The sequence below is a fragment of the Marmota flaviventris genome, chromosome 10 (assembly GCF_047511675.1).
Source record: "Marmota flaviventris isolate mMarFla1 chromosome 10, mMarFla1.hap1, whole genome shotgun sequence".
Classification (NCBI taxonomy): domain Eukaryota; kingdom Metazoa; phylum Chordata; class Mammalia; order Rodentia; family Sciuridae; genus Marmota; species Marmota flaviventris.
Genome location: NC_092507.1, coordinates 123213645 through 123236575, shown reverse-complemented (window position 1 = coordinate 123236575; position 22931 = coordinate 123213645). Strand labels below are relative to the sequence as shown.

General features: G+C 37.9%; 1 protein-coding gene across 4 annotated transcripts in view; it reads left to right on the top strand.

Annotated features, from left to right (window-relative positions):
• The window catches only part of Rprd2 (regulation of nuclear pre-mRNA domain containing 2), a 91182-nt gene that overhangs the window by 29730 nt on the left and 38521 nt on the right, over window positions 1–22931 (top strand). For all 4 annotated transcript variants that reach the window (XM_027953729.2, XM_027953728.2, XM_027953730.2 and 1 more), the window contains exon 2: window positions 14382–14511. In XM_027953729.2, coding sequence (XP_027809530.2) covers window positions 14382–14511 — 130 coding nt within the window. The remainder of the gene's footprint in view (window positions 1–14381; window positions 14512–22931) is intronic.

Here is a 22931-nt window from a genome sequence, read left to right as displayed (position 1 = left end):
AGACACCAGCATGCCAGGCACCAGTTAGTTCTTTTGTTTGTTTGTTTTGGATTTGGTTTTGGTACCAGAAATTGAACTGAGAGGCACTTAACCACATCCCCACTCCTTTTTATTTTGAGACAGAGTCTCACCAAGTTGCTCAGGGCCTCACAGAGTCCCTAAGGCTATCTTTGAATTTGAGACCTTCCTATTTCAGCCACCCAAACCACTGGGATTATAGGTGTGTGCCATTATGCCTGGCACCTGTTTTCTTTTTAAACTACTATATTATTGGGCTGGGGTTGTGGCTCAGCGGTAGAGTATTTGCCTAGCATGTGCGAGGCCCTGGGTTAAATCCTCAGCAACACATAAAAATAAATAAATAAAAAATGTATTGTGTTCAAATATAACTAAAAATTTTTTTAAGAACAGGTTTTTTTTTTTTTTTTTTAGTATTTATTTTATAGTTTTTTTGGTGGACACAATATCTTTATTTTATACTCATGTGGTGTTGAGGATCAAGCCCAATGCCTCATGCATGCTAGACAAGCGCTCTACCACTGAGTCACAACCCCAGCCCCCTAAAAATATCTTTTTAAAACTACTATATTATTATTAAAAGTTCATGGCAAATAAAAGTTAAGTAATACATGTGTTATAAAATGGAAAAGTTACCCTCCATCATGATCTTCTATATACTTAGTTCTTTTTAAAATAGTTCTTCTATTCTCTTACTGAGTTTTTTTGTACTTGTACACATACATGTTTATCAAAAAAAGTTTTAACACTGGGCACTGTGGCACATGCCAGTGGCTTGGGAGGCTGAGGCAGGAGTATTGCAAGTTCACAGCCACCTCAGCAAGGCGCTAAGCAACTAGGCAAGAGCCTGTCGCTAAATAAAATACAAAATAGGCTGGGGATGTGGCTCAGTGGTTAAGTGCCCGGAGTTCGATCCCTGGTCCCCCCCCCTCCCCCAAAAAAGTCGCACTTAAGTGGCTAAAGGCCTGGATATGTTGCTGAGGCTAGCCTTCAATTTGCGATCCTCTTGCTTCAGCCTTCCAAGTGTTGGAATTACAGGCATGCACCACCACACCTGGATTGTTTTGTTTTATTAGTCTTGTACAGTAGTAACATAACTTATTTGGCTAAGTCTCTATTAAGGACTTTTAGGATATTGCCAGACTTCTGTTGGAATTAGTGCTACAGAGAATATCTTCCAATATAGAAGTGTTCATACACAGAAGCAAGCATATCTGTGGGGTAAATTCCCAGCAGTCTAGAAAATGTTTTGAAGGGTAATGAAGCTACATAGAGGCAGAGAGCATTTGTTTGGATACCCGTAATAGTGATGAGGAACTAAAGTAAGGAAGTGACAGAAGGAGTGGACTAGAAAAGAATGAAATTAGAAATTTTGTATTCCACCAATTATAAAATATATAATTTTCCCCCACATTTTATTGTGTTTGAAATTAGAGGATAGTTTTTATAGTCAATGGTTTTATTTAGTTGGAGGTATTTTTAAGATTTCTTAATGGTACATAATGTAAACAATAGTTTTTGTTTTTTAAACCTTTATTTTATTTCTTTATTTTTATGTGGTGCTGAGGATCGAGCCCAGGGCCCCCCACATGTGCTAGGCAAGCCTTCTGCTGCTGAGCCACAACCCCAACCCCTAAACAATAGTATTTTAGATTCAATAGTACTGAATCTTAAATTAGGATATAGGTTTTTCAGTACTCAGGAAAATAAAGGAAAGCAGCAGGGTGTGGTGACCTGTAATCCCAGCTCTGAGATTAGCCTCAGGAAGCTAAAGCAGGAGGATTACAAATTCAAGGGCTCCCTGGGTAATTTAATGAGACCTTGTCTCAAAATAAAAAGGGCTGGTAGGGTAGCTCAGAGCACTTTCCTAGCATGTTCCGAGGCCCTGGTTTCAATTCCCAGTACTTCAAAAAAAGAAAAAGGAAGCACAGGACATGGTTGACTTACCTTTTAGTATTTTTTTTTTCCAAACCATTTTTATATTTTCTACATAAAGTTTTCTGTTTGAAAATAGTTAAAATGATTTTGTGAGTTGAATAAGGAACTGCCCTATTAGTGGACTTTTGGGTCCTAATTTTCTTCTGGCTATTCTAGAACACTGATAACACCAGACAGTTTTCTGTTTAGACTTTGGGAATTTGAATTTAGGAAATTTCTTTTTTTCTTTCTTTTGGTTCCAGGGATTGAACTCAGGGGACACTTAACCACTGAGCAACATCCCCAGCCCTTTTTAATATTTTATTAGTGATAGGGAGTTGCTTAGGGCCTCCCTAAATTGCTGGTGCTGGTGGCTTTGAACTCAAGATCTTCCTGCCTCAGCCTCCCAAACTGCTGGAACTACTGGTGTGTGTCACCATGCCCAGCTCCTCAGCCCTTTTTTGTATTTTATTTAGAGACAGGGTCTCACTGAGTTGTTTTAGGGCCCTGCTAAATTGCTGAGGGTGGCTTTGAACTATTGATCTTCCTGCCTCAGCCTCCTGAGCTATTTGGGATTACAGATGTATGACACTTCTCCTAGCAGATTAGGAGATTTCTAATAATTGTACAATAGTTTAATAGTTTATTATTATTATTATTATTTGTTGTGGGTTGAACCTCGGACCTCACACATGTGTGCTCTACACTGAGCTACTACAGTCTCATTCCCTTATAGATAAAATTCTTGAGTGGTAAACTATTTAAGGAATTCAGAGCTGGGGATGTAGCTCATTTGGTAGAATGCTTGCCCTGGTTCAATCCCCAGCTCCACCCCCCCCCCACCCCCCCCCCAAAAAAAGGCAGAATATTTGCTGGGCATGCCTGTAATCTCACCGGTTTGGGAGGCTGAGACAGGAGGATTGCGAGTTCAAAGACAGCCTCAGCAATGTCAAGGCGCTAAGCAACACAGTGAGACCCTGTCTCTAAATAAAATAAAATAAAAAAAATAGGGCTGGGGGTGTGACTCAGTGACCAAGTGCCCCTGATTTCAGTCCCTGGTACCAAAGCAAATAAACAACAACAACAAAAAATTATTTAAGGAATTGGGTAGCCTTATGAATGTTAACATACTACTTTGAGGGGTTGGAACGGTGGCTCAGTGGCAGAGCGCCTGCATATCATGTGTGAGGTATTGGGTTCGATACTTAGCCCCACATATAAATAAATAAAAGTCCACTGACAACTAATGATTATTTTTAAAAAATACTACTTTGAAATTTTTAGTGTAGATATGGCTTTTTCTTTTCCTTTTTTTAGGTACTGGAAATTAAACCCTGGAACACTTTACCATTTAGCTGTATTCTCAGTCCTTTATATTTTTTATTAGAGATAGGGTCTGAGAGTGTTCCAGTTTGGACAGTATATGATCATCTTCATATAATAGTAGAGCAGTGTGACACTCAGGTTTTCTTTCTACTGCCTTGGTGCTTTTACAGATAATCTTTTCTTGCTAATTCTCCACAAAGCAACTAATTGACTTTACATGTGTGTATTGAGAGAGAACAGTAAGAGAGATAAAGCAGCCCAGTATGGTGACACTTGCCTGTAATCCCAGCAATTTGGGAGGCTGAGGAGGAGGATTGCAAGTTCAAGGCCAGCCTCAACAATTTACCAAGCAACTTATTGAGACCCTGTCTCAAAATTTAAAAGAAAACAAAATAATAAAAAAGGGTAGGGATCTGGCTTAGTGATTAAGCATTCCTGGGTTCAATTTCCGGTACTGGCAAGGGAGAGGGGGAGAAGAGGACAAGAAGAGAGGGAGTAAGAGAGAAATATGGTAAAATGTTAATAATAGGAACCTGGTTGAAAGGTACACAAGAGTTCTTTGCAATATTCTTGTAATACTGGAATTCTTTAAAAATAACAAGTTAAAAACATAACACCTAGAAGGATGGATAGGAGTGTTATTGGTTTGATGCTACAGTTTTAAATAAAATGTTCAAGAAGGGACCTACTGAGAAAGTACCATTTGGACAAAGATTTAAAGGTGAGAAGAGGCTGAACCATGAGAAATGTGGGGAAAGAATGTTTTAGGGGGAGGGAGCAGCAAGCTTAAAAGACCTTGAAGGAGGAACTCACCATGTGTGTTGTAGGCCTTCAGGGACAGCAAGGTGGCCAGTGCAGCTGGAAAGGAATGGGTGTGATAAGGAAATTAGATCAGAAAGATAAAACAGGGACAGATTCTTTAGTACTTACAGGTCATTGCAGAGACTTTGATCTTTACTGCTCCTAAGGAATGAACCATTATTGAAAATTTTAAATAGGGCTGGGGTTGTGGCTCAGTGAGTGGTAGAGTGCTCGCCTAGCATGTGCAAGGCCCTGAGTTCTATCCTCAGCACCACATAAAAATAAATAAAATAAAGATATTGTGTCCAACTACAACTAAAAAATAAACATTAAAAAAATTTAAGCAGTGGAATTATATGATCAGAATTATTTTTTTAAAGGATCATACTTTCCTGAGTTGCAGTTATACTAAAGTGAGGTAAAGAGAAACAGCAAGGCTAGTTAGAAGGCTACGATAGTAATTCAAGCTAAGGTGATAGATAGTGACTTAGACCATCTCCAGTTGTGGAGATGGTAAGTAGAAGTTAAAGTCTATTTTGTGGGGGCAGGGGGAGCTGGGTATTTAACTCAGGGACACTCAACCACTGAGCCACATCCCCAGCCCTGTTTTGTATTTTATTTACAGACAGGGTCTCATCAAGTTGCTTAGCAGCCTGCTATTGCTCTGGCTGGCTTTGAATCTGTGATCCTCCTGCCTCAGCCTCCCAAGCCACTGGGATTACAGGCGTGTGCCACTATGCCTGGACTGAAGTCTGTTTTTTAACTTGTTATTTTTATTTTTTAAATTTTATTTATTAATATTTTTCAGTTGTCAGTGGTCCTTTATTTTATTTATTTATATGTGATGCTGAAAATTAACACATGCTAGGCAAGCGTTCTGCCACAACCCCATCCCCGAAACTTGTTATTTTTAAATAATTTCATACTTTAAAAATATTGTAAGAATATTACAAAGCCTTCCTGTACACAGTCTATCCAGAGTCTCCACTTATTAACATTTTCTATGGTTTGTCTTTGTGTTCTGTGACTGCTGTGGTTTAGATATGGTTTGAGTGTGTTCCTCAAATCTTCATTTGCTGGAAGGCTTGGTCCTCAGTGTGATGTTGAGAGTTAGTGGAATCTTTAAAAGGTGGGAAATAGTGGGAATTAATTAGGTCATTGGGGTATCACCCTTGGAATGTATTAATACTGGTATCACAAAATGAATTACTTCTCTTCGTAGCAAGACTGCCCTGATCAAAACCTGATCCCTGAGTTCCTCTGGCTTCCTATCTCCCCCACACTTGCTCCCACCCTGAGATCCTCATCCATGTTGTGGTGCAGCCAAGATGACCCTCACTAGAGGTCAGATGGGACCACCCAATCTTAGACTTTAAAACCTTAAGCTCAGACTGGGGTTGTGGCTCAGCAGTAGAGCACTTGCCTAGCACATTCCAGGCCCTGGAATTCCTCAGCACCACAAACAAATAAATAAATGAACAAATTGTGTCTAACTACAACTAAAATAAATAAATATTAAAAAAAAAAAAAACAAACCTTAAGCTCTTTAAGCTAAATAAATATTTTCTGGCTAGGCTTGGTAGTACACGCTTGTAATCCCTGCTACTCAGGAGACTGAGGCAGAAGGATTACAAATTCAAGGCTAGCCTGGGCAATATAGTGAAATGCTGTCTCAAAATTTTAAAAAGGCCTGAGGATGTAGCTCAGTGGTCAAGTGCCGCAGTCTGGCTGGGCACCAAATAACTGAGCCACCACAAAGCCTTGTAGATTCAAACAGCAACTCTTTATTCCCGACTCTCACTAGCACTCTACACGCAGGCACTCTACACGCACCTACACTCCCTCCACCGGGCTCTGCTTACCAATACTCTCAGAACCCCGCAAGAACTCAACAGGAACTCCAAAGGAGCGGGCACCTGAGGCAGCAGGATCCACCCTAAACCTGGAGCCACCCTAATCCCTGAGCAGGGTCACCTTTCAAACCAAAATGCCATGCCTCATTCCTACTTGGCTATGGCTCTCCGCAGTCAAGTATCCCTGAGTTGACTCTCTACTGTCATCCCTCCCCCCCCCCCCCCCGCAAAAAAAAAAAATTGTTTTAATTCATTACTCAAGATATTTTGTTATAGCAATAACAAGAAGGACTCAAACAATGACCCAGACATTATTGAAGAGTAGTTTGTAGTAGTAGTTGGTAGAATATCCATGAACTTGTGTTAATTTGTGTTTGATTTTTCCCTGTTATAAAATTCAGGTTATGCATTTTGGGGCAAACACCACATAAATCATGCTGTATTCTTCATGCATTACTCTTAGAGCAACATAATATCAATAAGTGACATTAACTTTTATTATTATTTGGTTAGGTTTCTCCACTCTAAAGTCAATGAGAATTTTATGGTAAAATAATTTGAGACACTGTAACTGTCCTTTTCCTCATTAAACTTTCTCTTACTAGCTTCAACATCCATTAGCAATTGATTATTGCTTATGTCATTTTTTTTTTTTTTTTAGAGAATTTTTAATATTTATTTTTTTTTTTAGTTTTCAGCAGACACAACATCTTTGTATGTGGTGCTGAGGATCGAACCCGGGCCGCACGCGTGCCAGGCGAGCGCGCTACCGCTTGAGCCACATCCCCAGCCCCGCTTATGTCATTTTTTATTGTAATGGTTATCAAACATTAATCTTTAATATAATTTCTACTACATTTATTAGTTGGCATTTGATCATAAAACAGAGCTTTTCTCCCCACCCCTTCTCTTCACTTACTTACCTATGTATTTATATCAGTATATATCATGGATTCCTGTTTTATTCAGTGTGTTATAATCCTTATAATCCTTTATTGTTATTTATTTTGACACTTGTCATAGATTTGGCCAGTAGGAACCCTTCAAACTGGTGCCTATTTTCTTTTTTTTAAGACAGAGTCTCATGAATTTGCTGAAGCTGGCCTAAAACTTAAGATCCTCATGCTTCAGCCTTCTGAGTCGCTGGGATTACAGATGTGAGCCATTGCACCCAGCTGGTTCCTGTATTCTTTTATTTTTTGGCGGGATGTAGGGGTGAGGTACAGGGATTGAACTCAACCACCGAGCCACATCCCCAGCCCTATTTTGTATTTTATTTAGAGACAGGGTCTCACTGAGTTGCTTTTAATGCCTCACTTTTGTTGAGCTGGCTTTGAACTCGTGATCCCCTGCCTCAGCCTCTGGGTCCTCTAGGATTACTGGCATGCACCACCGAGCCTGGCTCCCTATTTTCTTTTGATATCACTGTTTGAATCCTTTATTTATTTTCTGATACAAATTGTTTCAAGCAGAGCTTGTACTTTCTCTCCTGGCCTAAAGTAAATTCACCAAGAATCCCTAGTCCCCCTTAGAAACCAAAATCTAGGTAATATAGGTGCTTTTTGATACTAGAATATCATCACTTCTTGACCTTTTCAGTGGAAACATCTAGAAAATAGTTGTCTACACTAATAAATGCATATATGCTTTCATTTGCATGTTTCCTGTATATAGATGTGTTTATATCAGGACTTCCAGTTATAATCCAATACCATAGATTTATTCTGATCTTCCTTTTCATGTTTGTAACTTTGAAAGTCTGTCTGTATTTCAAAAGTAGCATTAGTGAGATCTGCTGATATTGAGTGTGAAAGAGAGGAGACTGGGATGACTCAAGATTTTTGGCTGAAGCCACCAGAATAAAATTTACTGAAATGGAGAAGAATATAGGAGGAGACAGTTTGAAGGAAGAGATCAGAAGGTCATTTTTGGATATACTTACTCTGAGCTGTCTGGTGACATCCAAGAGAATACTATTGCGTGGGCAGTTGGATATTTGAATCTGTAGTAGTATATAAGCAAGATTCAGGATGGAAAATAAAGTATGTCAAGAAAACGAGTCAGATTTTCAGGGAAAAGATGATTGTATTTATTTATTAACCTTTTATTGTGGAAGCAGCAAATATAGAAAATTTGAATACAAGTAAGTAAAAAAGAAAACTTATAGGGCTGGAGTTGTGCCTCAGTGGTAGAGCACTTGCCTAGCACATATGAGACACTGGGTTCCATCCTCAGACCACATAAAAATAAGTAAATAAAATAAAGATATTGTGTTCATCTACAAGTAAAAGGAAAACTATATACATATATATCTCTTAGAGATCAGTGCTACAAATCTTAATTTCGTTTCCTCTCTGATAATTTTTCGTATAAAGAAAGATACAGGGATAATTTTTTTTTTTAAATGAGATCACTATAATGAACTGTTTTTTTTTGTTTTGTTGACATTTGTTTTTTGTGGCATTGAGTGTTTAACCCAGGAGCACTCTATTACTGAACTATACTCCACCCTAACCCCCTTTTAATTGAAACCCAAACTAAGTTGCTAAGACTGGCCTTGAACTTGTGGTCCTCCTGCCTCAACCTCCCAAGTTGCTGATATTAGAAATGTGCAGCTGTGACCAGCTTAATAACTGTATTTTCTTTTTCAGTTGATGTTTTCATTTACATTTTATTAAATTTTCATTTTATCTAATCCCAGACCACATGTATAATTTCTTTAGTTGATCTAAAAAATGTAATTGAACAATTGGTTGAAACTCTAATTATATCTGAATACTTTATCCCTTAAATCTCTCTTAATGCGTCCAGCACGTTTTATGCCACTAATTTGTGAGTGAGTCTGGGCCAATTGTCCTGTAGAATATTTCACCTTCTGGATTTGTGCGGTTGCTTTCCTATGGTGTTATTAGCTTTTAAAATTATTTCTAAGGCTGAAATCAGTTGCTGGTTGTTTTGTTTTGGTACCAAGAATTGAACCCAGGGGCATTTATCCACTGAGCCACATCCCCAAGTCTCCTGAGCCACTGGAATTACAGGCATGCTTCACTGCACCCAGCTCAATTGCTGATTTTTCTAAAAGTTTCTCCTCTATAAAAGCTTTTCATGACCTTCATATTCAACTTCTACTGGCCACAGAATAAACACTAAAATTTTTTAATTTGGTGCTAAAGTCTTACCAGAATTTATCATCTTTGCCTATTCCTTACTGTTATTCCGTGCAAATCTTCCTAGTGAGACAGAAATATAGATAGTTGTTAAGAGCATGGACTCTAGAGCCAAATCATTTGGATTTGAATCCCAGCTACACCATTTAATAGCTGTGGCTTTGGACATTTCACTCAATTCTGTCTATTAAAGAGAAATTGAACTGGGGATATAGCTCAGATATAGACAAGTATTCTTTTTTTTTTTTTTTTTAAAGAGAGAGTGAGAGAGGGAGAGAGAGAGAGAAAGAATTTTAATATTTATTTTTTAGTTATCGGCGGACACAACATCTTTGTATGTGGTGCTGAGGATCGAACCCGGGCCGTACGCATGCCAGGCAAGCGCGCTACCGCTTGAGCCACATCCCAGCCCATAGACAAGTATTCTCACATGCGCATAGAACATGGGTTCAATCCCCAGCACCACAAAAAAAAAGAGAGAGAGAAATGTTAATAGTATCAACCTCAGAGTGTTGCTGTGAGAATATCAGTTAACATTTGTGTCATCTTTAGAACAGTGCCAGGCATATAAAAGTAGTATATATGTAAGTATTTGTGAAATAAATTTAAAATTCCAGTCTTAGTCTCTGTCTCCTCAGAGACAAAAGACACATTGTACAGTCCTGGTAAACACCTTTGCTTATGACTGGTTCTCTCTGGGATGCTCTTGCCCTTTCTTTCTGCCTATTAGACATTTAATTACTATTAATTGGGTACTGATTCAGTTATTGAGGATGTGGCAGTAAATACAATACAACCAGCAACTGATTTCAGCCTTAGAAATAATTTTAAAAGCTCATAACACCATAAAAAAGCAACCACACAAATCCAGAAGGTGAAATATTCTACAGGACAATTGGACAGACTCACTCACAAATAATGGAATATAAATACAATACTGAATCAGTTATTGAGGATGTGGTAGTAAACACAACAGAATCCCAGCCTTAAGGAAGTTTCAAATCTAATGGAGATACAGGCAAGTAATAGGTGTAAATCAGAATGCACTAAAGGCATAGTCTTGTGGAGTCAGGGGATGCTTTATAGAAGATGTTCTATAAGCTGAGACCTGAAGAAAGAAAAAGAATTAGATTATCAAAACAGTTAGCAAGACAAAGGATGGACAATGGAGTTTGGAGATGAGAACAAGGTGTATTTCACTATGATGGAGCTGTAAGGGGTGACTGCAGTTGAGGATCAGCAGGTAAGCAAGAAACAGGTTGCAAAAGGATTTGAAAAACAATAAAGATGGACCTTCTCATTTTCCGCTGCCTTTTAGGCATCTTCTCAACTACCTTAGCTAGCTAACTTCTCTTATTCTTCCTTAATTTCTGTAGTGCTGTAATGTAGAAGACTTACATTGGGGAAAGTGGTAATCAAATAGTTTGTGATGTCTTTGGGGAGTTGTAGTGATTAAGTTGGGCAGTCAGAATCTGACATGGATCAAATTTAAAATTTTTGATGTTTTCCTATGGATGACTAGAAATCATGAATAGTTATTCAGAATGGATTATCATAGAAAAAGAAAATTCTGAGAGGGAAAGGGAAAGAGGTGAGGGAAACAGCAGGGTTTCTGGGAACTTTGAGTAATTCATTACATTAAAGAAGAAATTTTGAATTTGAAGAGGAAGCAGTGAGACTGGAAGAGAAGACACAGATCCTGAAAGGAGGGTAAGGTATCCCGCTGTGTCCAGTGAGCAGTGGGAGCTTACTGACAGATTTGATATGAGGAAGAATTGGTTAGTGTTTTGCTTTTTAGAAGATAAGTTTGACAACAATGTAGAAAATAAATTTGAGGGAATCAAGTGTTAGAGGTAAGATAACGTATAGGAAGCTGTTGTAGTACTGGTTTAGATCAAAATTGATGAAACTCAGCAAAGAGCAGTCCTAGGAAGAAAAGGAGAAGAGGACCTACCTATATTTGAGAAATATTGGAAACAGCACCATGTAAAAATAAATAAATAAAATAAAGATATGTATCCAACTACAACTAAAAAAGAAGAATGCTTATTTAAGATGGAAGATATATGCATATAAACGTCAGAAGGAATACAATGTAAATATATAAATAGCATATAACTTAAAATATAAGAAACTAGAAGTTAATGGAGTTATAAGGTTCCCAAGGAGAAAAGAGAGACTAGGAACAGTACATGGTAGACGGATTATATTTTAATAGGAGAAATGACACTTTGCACTAGGTAAGTTTATCTGGGTAAGTTTAAATATGGATGCACTATGCTTTGGCTTTCTGCAGTTTTAATTACCTTTGGTCAACCGCAGTCTAGAAATGTTAAATGGAAAATTCCAGAAATAAATAATGTGGGATGAACTTTCACATCGCACTGTTCCTTCCAGCCTGGGATGTGAATCATCCCTTTGTTCAGCATATCCATGCTGTATTTACTACAAACATATTAGTCACTTAGTAGCTGTGTTGATTTGTGTGATCGGCTGTCTCAGTATTAACAGTGCTTGTGTTCAAGTATCCTTTATTTTACTTAATTATGGCCTCAAAATGCAAGAGTAATGAAGGGCCAGGGTTGTTGCTCAGTGGTAGAGCATGCATGAGGCACTGGGTTCGATCCCCGGCACCACACTAAAAAATAAAAATAAAAACAAAATAAAGGTATCAAGTCCATCTACATCTTAAAAAAATATTTAAAAAATGCAAGAGTAATGATATTGGAAAGTTGGTATGCCAAAGAGATGCCATAAAGTACTTCCTTTAATCCCTGGAGTTCCAAGTTTTCAATTCTGTGAATCATGCAGTAACACAGGTACATGAAAAATAGGTTAATAGTTCAATTTAAGTTTTTATAGGTTTTCCACATATGGAGTGGTGGGACCAAATGAATTAAGTGAAAACATCTATCTATTTAATAAAGGGCGGGGGGAACCATGTTCTGAAGTTGCTGAGATCCACAGTATGGGATCTTCTGTGAAATTGTGAAAAAGTAGAAAAAAATTTGTGCTGAATTTTACTATCATACCCCAAAAGTTAGCTGCAAAAATTATGGTCACAATAGATGGTAAGTGCTTAGTTCAGATAGAGCAGGCACAGAGTTTGTTAATGTATGTGCAGGAAAAAGCATAGGTTCTGGGAATAGCTCAGTGGTGGAGCACTTGCCTAACATATACAAGGCCCTGGATTTATTCCCCAGCACCAAACACAGTATACTCAACAGACAGTCCCCAACTTAAGGTGATTTAACATAAAAATTTCCAACTTTACGGTGATGCAAAAGTGATACATGGTAGAAACTATACTTTATATTTTGAATTTTTATTTCTTCCTGGGCTAGCATTATGCTATACAATATTCTTGCAATACTGGGTGGCAGCAGCAAACTATAGCTTGCTAATGAAAGGTCATGTGATCATGAGGTAAACAGCTGAGCCTCTATAGTGTACTGTGTCTAAACTATGCCATTAGGTTAGAAATGCATTTTCAACTTAAAATATTTTAAACATGTGATGTAGCCCTTCATAAGTTAAGGACACCCATATATGGAATTTTTCTACAATTGGTTGTTTTCAGGGATCTTGGAATTCCTGTGGGAATGGGGGACTACTGTACATTTTTTGAGAGAAAATGATTCCCGTCTAATTATTTCTGCTCTGTGAAATAGCATGTAAGGTCATCTCCTGAGAGCTAGAAGGGATATAGTAAGATAGGATTTGATGGGTGGTATAAATGTGAAATACCCCTTACTGCAAATGGAGAGGAGAGGATGCTAATTAATAATTAAGGACATGTGGAAGGATTCTAACAGGAAACAGTTGAAGAAGGAGACTATGAGTTTATATGGTTTCAGTCTTCTTGGTATGATTTTTTCATCAATAGAACCAAATGACAGAATAAAAGGTACAGTAAAGACATTCAATTAGATAAATCCAAATTTAGGATTTTATTGAGTATACATGTCAAGGCTAATTTAGGGGGAAAAGGAAAAGAAAATGAGGATTTGGATGAAAGAACTGTTTAAATAATGGATCAAATTCACAGGAATTGATAAAGAATTGGGTACTAGAAAAGACTGAGGAGTTAGAGAAAATAAAAAAGTGAGATCTTGTTGAAATTGAATAAAAAATATAGTAGGAGTGGGAGGGTGTGGTCCAGAAGGAAATTTAAAATATACAAGGGCTGGGGCTGGGGATGTGGCTCAAGCGGTAGCGTGCTTGCCTGGCATGCGTGCGGCCCGGGTTCGATCCTCAGCACCACATACAAAACAAAGATGTTGTATCCGCCGATAACTAAAAAATAAATATTAAAATTCTCTCTCTCTCTTAAAAAAAAATATATACAAGGGCTGGTTCTTAAAGGTCACTGAATTTGAGATCAAGGAATCTGAGAAACTAGAAAAATGTGATGGATTATCCATATGAATTTTGAAATTCCCAGAGTACTATTGAAACTTGGGTGGCTTTGCTCAAGATTCTAGTTAATGAATTTAACTGGACGCAGTGGTGTATGCCTCTAGACCTTATCTTTAAAAAAAAAAAAAAGAGAGAGAGAGAGAAAAAGATTTTGCCTGTTAGGGTATGTACATAGATTCAAATTATTTCCCAGGACACCTACCTAGCAATGAAAGTAGAACTTACTTTCCAGTAGATGGTAAGACTTAGGTGTGCCCAAGCAGTATCTGGATTAGTTGATGAAAAAATTCTCCGTATAGTAATGTTAGCAATTTACACAATTACATTCTTTTTTTATTATGGGATTTTGTGGATTAAACCTACGGACATTCTACCAGTGAGCCTTTGGTTGTTTTTTGTTTTTTTTGAGACAGGATCTAAGATGCCTAGGCTGGCCTCAAACTTGTGATTCTCCTGTCTTAGTCACCTGAGTTGCTGGGATTACAGGCATGTGCCACTCTACCCAGCATACAGTTACATTCTGATTAGATTCCAAAGGCCATGTTCTTTCCACTAACGTTTATATTGCTGCAACAGGTTGAGTGTATTCAATTTTTTTTTTGTCTTCCCAAATATTTGGGAAAACAATTTTATCTTTAGCACCAGATGTGTACAAAGTGAAGAAGAAATCTACTTGAGTGCCTTAAGCAGAAACTTAACCGGTAGTCAAGATTCTTAGTACAAAAAGATTGATTAGATCATTTGTCAGTTTATTCATCCATCCTTTTATATCTGTGTAAAAAAGAAAAAAAAAACAGCTATTGTTTGAGAACACTATATTTGGAGTAAGTTTAAGTATAAAATGACTCATTTGGTTTTTATTGTCTCTTGTCATCTCTAGCTGCATATCCCCACCGTTTGAATCTCTTTTACCTTGCCAATGATGTCATACAGAACTGTAAACGGAAAAATGCAATCATATTCCGTGAATCGTTTGCTGATGTACTTCCTGAAGCAGCTGCTCTAGTGAAGTAAGTAAATTCTCATTACTCTTTGGGATCTAAGTTTAGAAAATATAGGATTTTAGTTTTCCTTTTCACCTAGTAGCAAGAACCATAGTAGTTGCACATGCTTGAAGATCTGAAGATATTTGCCCAAATGGCTCATTGTACATTCCTGATAATTTACACATTTTTCTTCTAAAGAATTTTTTTCCCAGGGCTGGGATTGTAGAGCCCTCGACTAGCACAGGTGGGACCGGGTTCGATCCTCAGCACCACATAAAAATAAAGGCATTGTGTTGTGTTCATCTACACCTAAAAAATAAATATAAAAAGAAAAAGTTTTAAAAAGTTGATCTTTTCTGCCCTTGCTTGACCAAATGTATCTCCTGGTCATACCTCTGACAATGCTTCTTTCTAACTTCTGCTTCTGTTTATTTGTTGTGGTGCTGGGGATTGAACACAGGGCCTTATGTGCACTAGCAGGTGCCATACCACTGTGCTAACCCCAGGCTTCCCCTCCCACTTTTTTTTTCCCCCCTTAAACACATTTTATTTCTTCTTCCTATTTTTGTAATCTTGCCCTACCCCCATGAAATCTGTGTTTGTTTGTTTGTGTTATTGGTGATTGAACCCCAAGGGTATTTGACCACTGAACTACATTCCCAATTCCTTTGAAATATTTATTTATTTGTTTGTTTACTGAAGTACTAGGGATTGAAACCATTGGTGTTCTACCACCAAGCTACATACTAGGCCTTTTTAAATTTTTTGAGTCAGGGTCTCTCTTAAGATGCTCAAGCTGGCATCCAGCTTGTGATCTTCCTCCCCAGCCTCCCAAGTTGCTGGAATTACAGGTATACATTTCCTGTGTCCAGAAGAATCTGTGTAATTAAAGAGAAATGTAATTAAAGACAACTTATTTTCGACACCATATTGATTTATTTCATTCTTAGCAGAATTTGTATCTGGTGTTTCCTACAGTGTATGCCTGTGAAAATAGTCAAAGAAGGAAGTGCTCCATGCTCAAATGTTTGGAGAATGATCCATACTAACTTTCCTGTCCTGAAGATTGAGTGCACATTATTATATAAATAATTTCATTTCTTTGGGGATCTTCACAATGCTAATTTCAAAGCAGCATTTACTAAATTTTGATCATTCATGGGTACTTTTTTGGGGAGGTATTTTAAACATCCGTACATCTGAGGAATTCTGGTGTGTGTGTATGTGTGTGTGTGTGTGTAATATATGATCATTTTTCCCTGTATTAATTGTGTTTTCTTTGTATTATGTCTATATTTGAAAATTGTGTTTTTGTTTTGGTACCAGGAATTGAATCCAAGATCTCCTAACCACTGAGCCATATCTCCAGCCCTTTTTATTTTTTGAGATAGGGCCCCACTAAGTTGTTTAAGCCTCACTAAGTTGCTGAGGCTGATTTCAAATTTGTGATCCTCCTGCCTCAGCCTCCCAAACCACTAGGATACAGGAATGCACCGCCGCGCCTGACTAAGAAATACATTCTTTTTTTGGCGGGAGCTGAACTTTTTTTGGCGGGGGGGATTGAACTCGGGCCCTCAACCACTGAGCTTCGTCCCCAGTTCTGTTTTGTATTTTATTTAGAGAGAGGGTCTCACTGAATTGTTTGGTGACTCACTTTTTGCCAAGGCTGGCTTTGAACTCGTGATCCTACTGCCTTAGGATTGCAGGTGTGCGCCCTGTCAAGAGATACATTCTTAACTACATATAAACACTTGGAACAAGGGCTGAGGTTGTGGCTCAGTGGTAGAGTGCTCACCTAGTATGCATGAGGCACTGGGTTCAATCTTCAGCACTACATAAAAAAAATAAAATAAAGATATTGTGTCCACCTAAAAATAAAAATAAATTTAAAAAAAACACGTTTGGAACAATTACAATAGCTAAATACTTCTTCAAATCATACATTTATTGGCAATGACCCATTTGTTAATATTAACACATTCCGAATTGGATGAACCTTGTTCCTTCTTTAGAGTAACTTGAAATTTCTACTTTAATATTGCAAAAGGATTAATAAATATTTATACACACATCAGAAGTACATGAAATAACATGTACCATTTGTTAAAAACTTCCTTTTTGTGGTACAGGGGATTGAACTCAGGGGCACTCTACCACTGAGCACATCCCCACCCCTGTTTTATATTTTATTTAGAGACCGGGTCTCACTGAGTTGCTTAGCCTCTCAACCTCTCAGCCTCTGGAGCCTCTGGATATTGAATACTTCTACTTGACCAAATAATATACAAAATTCTTTATCATTTAATTCTGAAAACAGCTTTATATAGTACGTACTACTATTATCTTCATTTTAAGGAAAAAGAAACTGGCTTAGAGAAGTTAAGTACCTTGCCTAAGCTCTCATAGTTGCCTGGAGTTAAGTAGCCAGAATTTCCCCTCAAGGCTGACAAGGGCTGTTGTACTGATCTGTGCTGCTTCCTTATGTAATGTAAACCAGTGTAATTTTGAGTAAGAGACCAGTGTGCTAGATGATCTTTACTAAGAATTTCTGCCATAAATATCACTATAGTCTCTCTCTCTCTCTCTCTCTCTCTCTCTCTCTCTCTCTCTCTCTCTCTCTTTCTCTCTCGGTACTAGGGATTGAACCCAGTAGCACTTAACCACTGAGTCACATCCCCAGTCCCACACTTTTTATGTATTTTATCTAGAGGCAAAGTCTTGCTAAATTGTTGTGGCTGGTTTTAAACTCACGATCTTCCTGCCTCAGCCTCTCAAGTCACTGGGAGTATAGGTATGTGCCACAGCACTTGGCTTCACTGTAGTCTCTTGACAGTTTAGCCTCATGTTTCATAGGCTTTTGGATTTCATGGCCTAGTTAAAAGATTAATATAAGATTGTTGGGATGAAGATATAGCTCAGTGGTAGAGTACTTGCTTACAATGTGCAGGGCCCTAGTTTTGATCCTGAACACCACACACACACAAAATAAATATTCTATATAATATATATATATATGGCTGACAACTTGTCTTATTAATTATGTACAGATTTTTAGAATTTATTATTTGTTTGTTTATTTGTTTATTTATTGTGGTACTGGCAATTTAACTCGGGCACTTTCCCACTGAGCTACATTGCCAGCCCTTTTTACTTTTTATTTTGAAACAGGGTCTTCCTAAGTTGCTTAGGGCCTTGCTAAATTGCTGATACTGACCTAGAATTTATGCTCCTCCTGCCTCAGCCTCTCATGTCACTGGGATTACAGGGATGCGCCACCGCACCTCCCACGAACATGTATTTTTAAAAGCAGCTGCTTCGTGTTTATAGTGTCAGATGCCTATAATCCCAGTTACTGGGGAGGCTGAGGCAGAAGTATCATAAGTTTAAGGCCAGCTTCTTCAACTTGGTGACACCCTGTCCCAAAATAAAAAATAAAAAGGGTTAGGGTTGGGGCTGGGGTTGGGGCTCAGCAGTAGAGTGCTTGCCTACCACATGCAAGGCCCTGGGTTTGATCTTCAGCACCACATAAAAATAAATAAAATAAAGATATTGTGTTAAGGGGGGGGGGGGGTTAGGGTTGTAGCTCAATGGTAGAGTGCTTCTGGATTAAATCCGTAGTGCCACAACAAATAGATTTAATTAATTATCTTGCTGGCAAACAAAGCTCATCTGATGAATGAAATTAAGCTGTGGGTAATCTGTTAGATACCTCAACATTTTGACATTTATTTTATTCCTTTAATCTTTTTAATGTGATACTTGGTTAAAAATTGGTATAGGAGCCATATGCACTGGTGCACGGTTGTAATCCCCAAAACCAGGAGGCTAAAGCATCATTGCAAGTTGTAGGCCAGCCTCAGCAATTTAGGGAGACCCTGTCTCAAAATAAAAAGGGCTAGGGGCTGGGCATGGTGGCACACCTCTGTAATCCCAGCTGTTCAGGAGACTGAGACAGAAGGATTGCAGATTCAAAGACATCCTCAGCAACTCAGCGAGGTCCTAAGCAACTCAGAGAAAACCTGTCTCTAAATAAACTATTTAAAAAAGGACTAGGGGCGCTGGGGTTGTGAGTTAGTGGTTGAGTACTTGCCTAGCATGTGTGAGGCACTAGGTTCTGTTGTCAGCACTGCATATAAAATAAAATAAAAAAAGGTCCATCAACAATTGGAAAAAAAAGGGCTGGGGATGTGGCTCAAGCGGTAGCGCGCTCGCCTGGCATGCGTGTGGCCCGGGTTCGATCCTCAGCACTACATACAAACAAAGATGTTGTGTCTGCCGAAAACTAAAAAATAAAAATAAGTAAATAAAATAAAAAAAAATTGAAAAAAAATTTTTTTAAAAAGGGAGGCTATGTGGGGGTTCACACCTGTAATCCCAGTGGCTTAGGAGGCTGAGACAGGAGGATTGAGAGTTCAAAGCCAGCCTCAGCAAGAGTGAGGCACTAAGCAGCTCAGTGAGACCCTGTCTCTAAATAAAATACAAAAATAGGTCTGGGGATATGGCTCAGTGGTCGAGTATACCTGGGTTCAGTTCCTGGTACCAAGAAAAAAAAAGAGGGGGCTGGGGATGTAGCCCAGGGATAAATTGCCCCTGGGTTAAAATCCAGTACCATCCCCCCGCCAAAAAAATATATATATGTATGTATGTGTGTGTGTGTGTGTATATATATATATATATATATATATATATATATATATATGGCATAGACTTGTGGTCACATGTTAAAACAGATGACTAAAGAGGGAGACAAGATCTCAGATTACAAGAATTTGCCCTAGCATAGTTGGGAAACTTTTTCTTCCAATTATTTAACTTCCTTTTATTAAATTTTCATTTTACTTTTCACTTTTTTTATTTCAAATTCCATTGGCTATGGGGCTGGGGATGTGGCTCAAGTGGTAGCGCGCTCGCCTAGCATGCGTGCAGCCCGGGTTCGATCCTCAGCACCACATACAAACAAAGATGTTGTGTCCGCCAAGAACTAAAAAAAAAATAAATAAATATTAAAATTCTCTTTCTCTCTCTCTCTCTCTCTCTCTCTCTCTCACTCTCATTCTCTCTTTAAAAAAAAAAAAAAAACAAATTCCATTGGCTGGAAACCTAGAAAATTTATTTTAGATGTGCTAGTTATTATTACATAAAATATAATGAAAATATATGAGAGAGGGATATAAATGAAGGTAAACCAATTTGATGATACTTATTTGCTATTTGTGTCCAGGATCCAAGATAAGGGACAAAAATACAAGTTTATCTGAATGTACATCATTGTGAGAACATAATAGTTGAAAGTTCCACTTGAAACACAAGGAATCTATTAATTTCATTTGAGAAACTATGAATTACTCTGCTCAGCAGTGACTTCAATGGATTGCAGAAGAATCCCCTTAAGAACTGAAAGTTCATTTGTATTCTGTCAGAACTATGTGAGAATAGATATATTTTTGATGTGAGTGGAACTTAGTGGAATTCTATCACTATTCTAGGACTTCGTAAAAAGCAGTCATTTGTGGACTGGGGATGTGGCTCAGCGGTAGAGCGTTTGCCTAGCACATACGAGGCCCTGGGTTCTGTCCTCAGCACCACATAAAAAAGCAGTCATTTGTGGGGTGCTGTTGTTTTTGTTTTGTTTTGTTTTGGTATTGAGGATTGAACTCAGGGACACTTAACTGCTGACCCTTATCCCCAGCCCTTTTGTGTGTTTTATTTAGAGACAGGGTCTCACTGAGTTGCTTAGGGCCTCTCTAAGTTGCTGAGGCTGGCTTTGAACTCACGATCCTCCTGCCTCAGCCTCCCAATCTCCAGGGATTACAGGCATGTGCCACCATGTCCAGCTTCATTTGTGCTTGTAAATTTTCATCTTTGGGCTGGGAATATAGCTCAGTTGGTATAGTGCCTGCCTCACATTTTAACATTTTGTTTCAACCTTGTAGAGAACTATATGTAAGACTTTTATTGGGAAAAGCATTGGGGGGAATAATGAGTTTGATGCTTTGAAATTAGTCCACCACTAAAAAATGTTTCTCATCACATCTGTGCTAATCATTAGCTAGTGAAAAAAGTCTTGAAGCTATTTGGAAGTGTGAAGTTTGGCAGTCTTCTCTCATATTCAGACTATAAACTGTCAAACTCCTTTTTTGTTTCTATCAATGGATTTAACTATAAACTCCATATACTAATAATATCTGTATCTAGCTTTTTGACAACATGTTTACCTATCTTCTGGAAACCCCAGAAGCCCTGGGAACTTCAGGGTTATATGATAAAATGAGCTCAGAATTTATAAAGCAGTAGCATGCCTTACAGTTGTATAAATCAGATTCTACAATTTGTGTGGGAATGTTATAAATTATTATATAACTGTTATTTTAAACTCACAATAACCAACTCTGCAGATACGCATATTGGGTATTATTATTGCTTTTTACAAAATGAGAAAACAAGCCCAGAACAGTTAAGAAATTAACCAGGGGATATAATTCAGATGGTAGAGGGCCTGCCTTGCATGCACAGGGCCCTGGGTTCAATCCCCAGCACCACACAAAAAAAAAGAACTTAATCAGAATAAAACCAGTTTAAAGAGCTGGAATTGGGACTCAGATTATTTTTATTCTTAGCATTATTAGTTTTCTCTGTCAAATAACCCTCCTAAATCTAATTCAAAATTTTTTCATCCTATAATGGCTTCTTCATTTCTTAGACACTTGCCAGTGACTAGTTCTTCTGTTAATGTTTGTTCCTCCTTTTCTTTCTGCTTTTTTAAAAATATTTTTTAGTTGTAGATGTACACAGTACCTTTATTTTATTTAGTTATTTTTTGTGTGTGATCCTGAGGATCAAACCCAGTACCTCACTTATGCTAGGCAAACACTTTACCACTGGGACACAACCCCAGCCCTTCTCTCTGCTTTTTAATCCCCCGCCACACACCTCTTTTTAATTTAATTTTTATTTTTTATTGTGGTACTGGAGATTGACTCCAGGGGCTGTCTACCACTGAGCTACATCCCTAACCCTTTTTGGTTTTTGAGATAGTTTTCTGAATTGCCCAGATTGGCCTTGAACTTGCTATCCTCCTTCCTCAACCTCCCAAGTAGCTGGGATTATAAATGTGCACCACTGTGTTCAGCTAATTCCCCATTATTACTGTTCTTTTTGATGTATTTCTTTTATTATGATACCCCCTATCTTGTTTTCCAGTTTCTGTTATCTTTTTCATTCACTTCACACTCATCTACATAGATGTTCAGAGATCTAGAGAGATATGTTTTATAAGTTTTTTTTTTTAATGAGAGAGAGAATTTTAATATATATACATTTTTTTTTTTTTTTTAGTTTTTGGCGGACACAACATCTTTGTTTGTATGTGGTGCTGAGGATCGAACCCGGGCCGCACGCATGCCAGGGGAGCGCGCTACCGCTTGAGCCACATCCCCAGCCCTAGAGAGATATGTTTTAATAATTAATTACCATAAGCTCTGTAACCAGCTTGGATTGAATCCTAGCTATACCACCTTCCAGCTCTATAACATTAAGCAATTTAAATTAATCTCAGTTTTCTTACCTGTATGAAGAACCGATAATATTACTATCCCATAGAGTACAATAATACATGAGTTACTAATACACACAAGGTCTTAGAACAATGACTGGAATTCAAACACTTAAATGTTAGCTGCTGATTTGATGATTTCGATGATAAAGAGGAAATTTATGGCATTATTATTATTTCAAATTAATGTTACCAAGTAAATACTTTGATCATTGATTAAAATATATTTTATATTGCTTTATGATTTAACAAATTCCTTTTTGTCTTTGTTATCTGCTTTGATCCTCAAACCACTAGATTATTATTTTGAGCTGGGCACATTGGCATATGCCTATAATCCCAGTAGCTCAGGAGGCTGAGGCAGGAGGATCCCAAGTTCAAAGCCAGCCTCAGCAATGGTGAGGCACTAAGCAACTCAGTGAGACCCTGTCTTTAAATAAGATACAAAGTGGGGCTGGGGGTGAGGCTCAGTAGTTGAGTGTCCCTGAGTTCAATCTCCCGTACCAGAAAATTAAAAAAGATTATTATTTTGCAGACAAGAATACTGATGCTAAAATCAGTGGTATAAAACCATTTTAAGACTGGAAATTGAACATTAAAAAATATGAAAGGATGAGGAGCTGGGGCTGGGGCTTAGAGGCAGAGCGCTCGCCTGGCATGCGTGAGGTACTGGGTTTGATCCCCAGCATTACATAAAATAAAATAAAGGTATTGTGTCCGCCTATAATTTAAAAAATATTTTTAAAAATATGAAAAAATGAGATCATGTCACTCAGTAGCCTTTGCTGACTTCTTTTTACATTGTAGTACCATATCCAGAGAAACGTGTAAGTAACTAAGATGGTTCAAGCACTGAGGAAGACACTTAAAGCCTCTGCAATAATATCTTGAT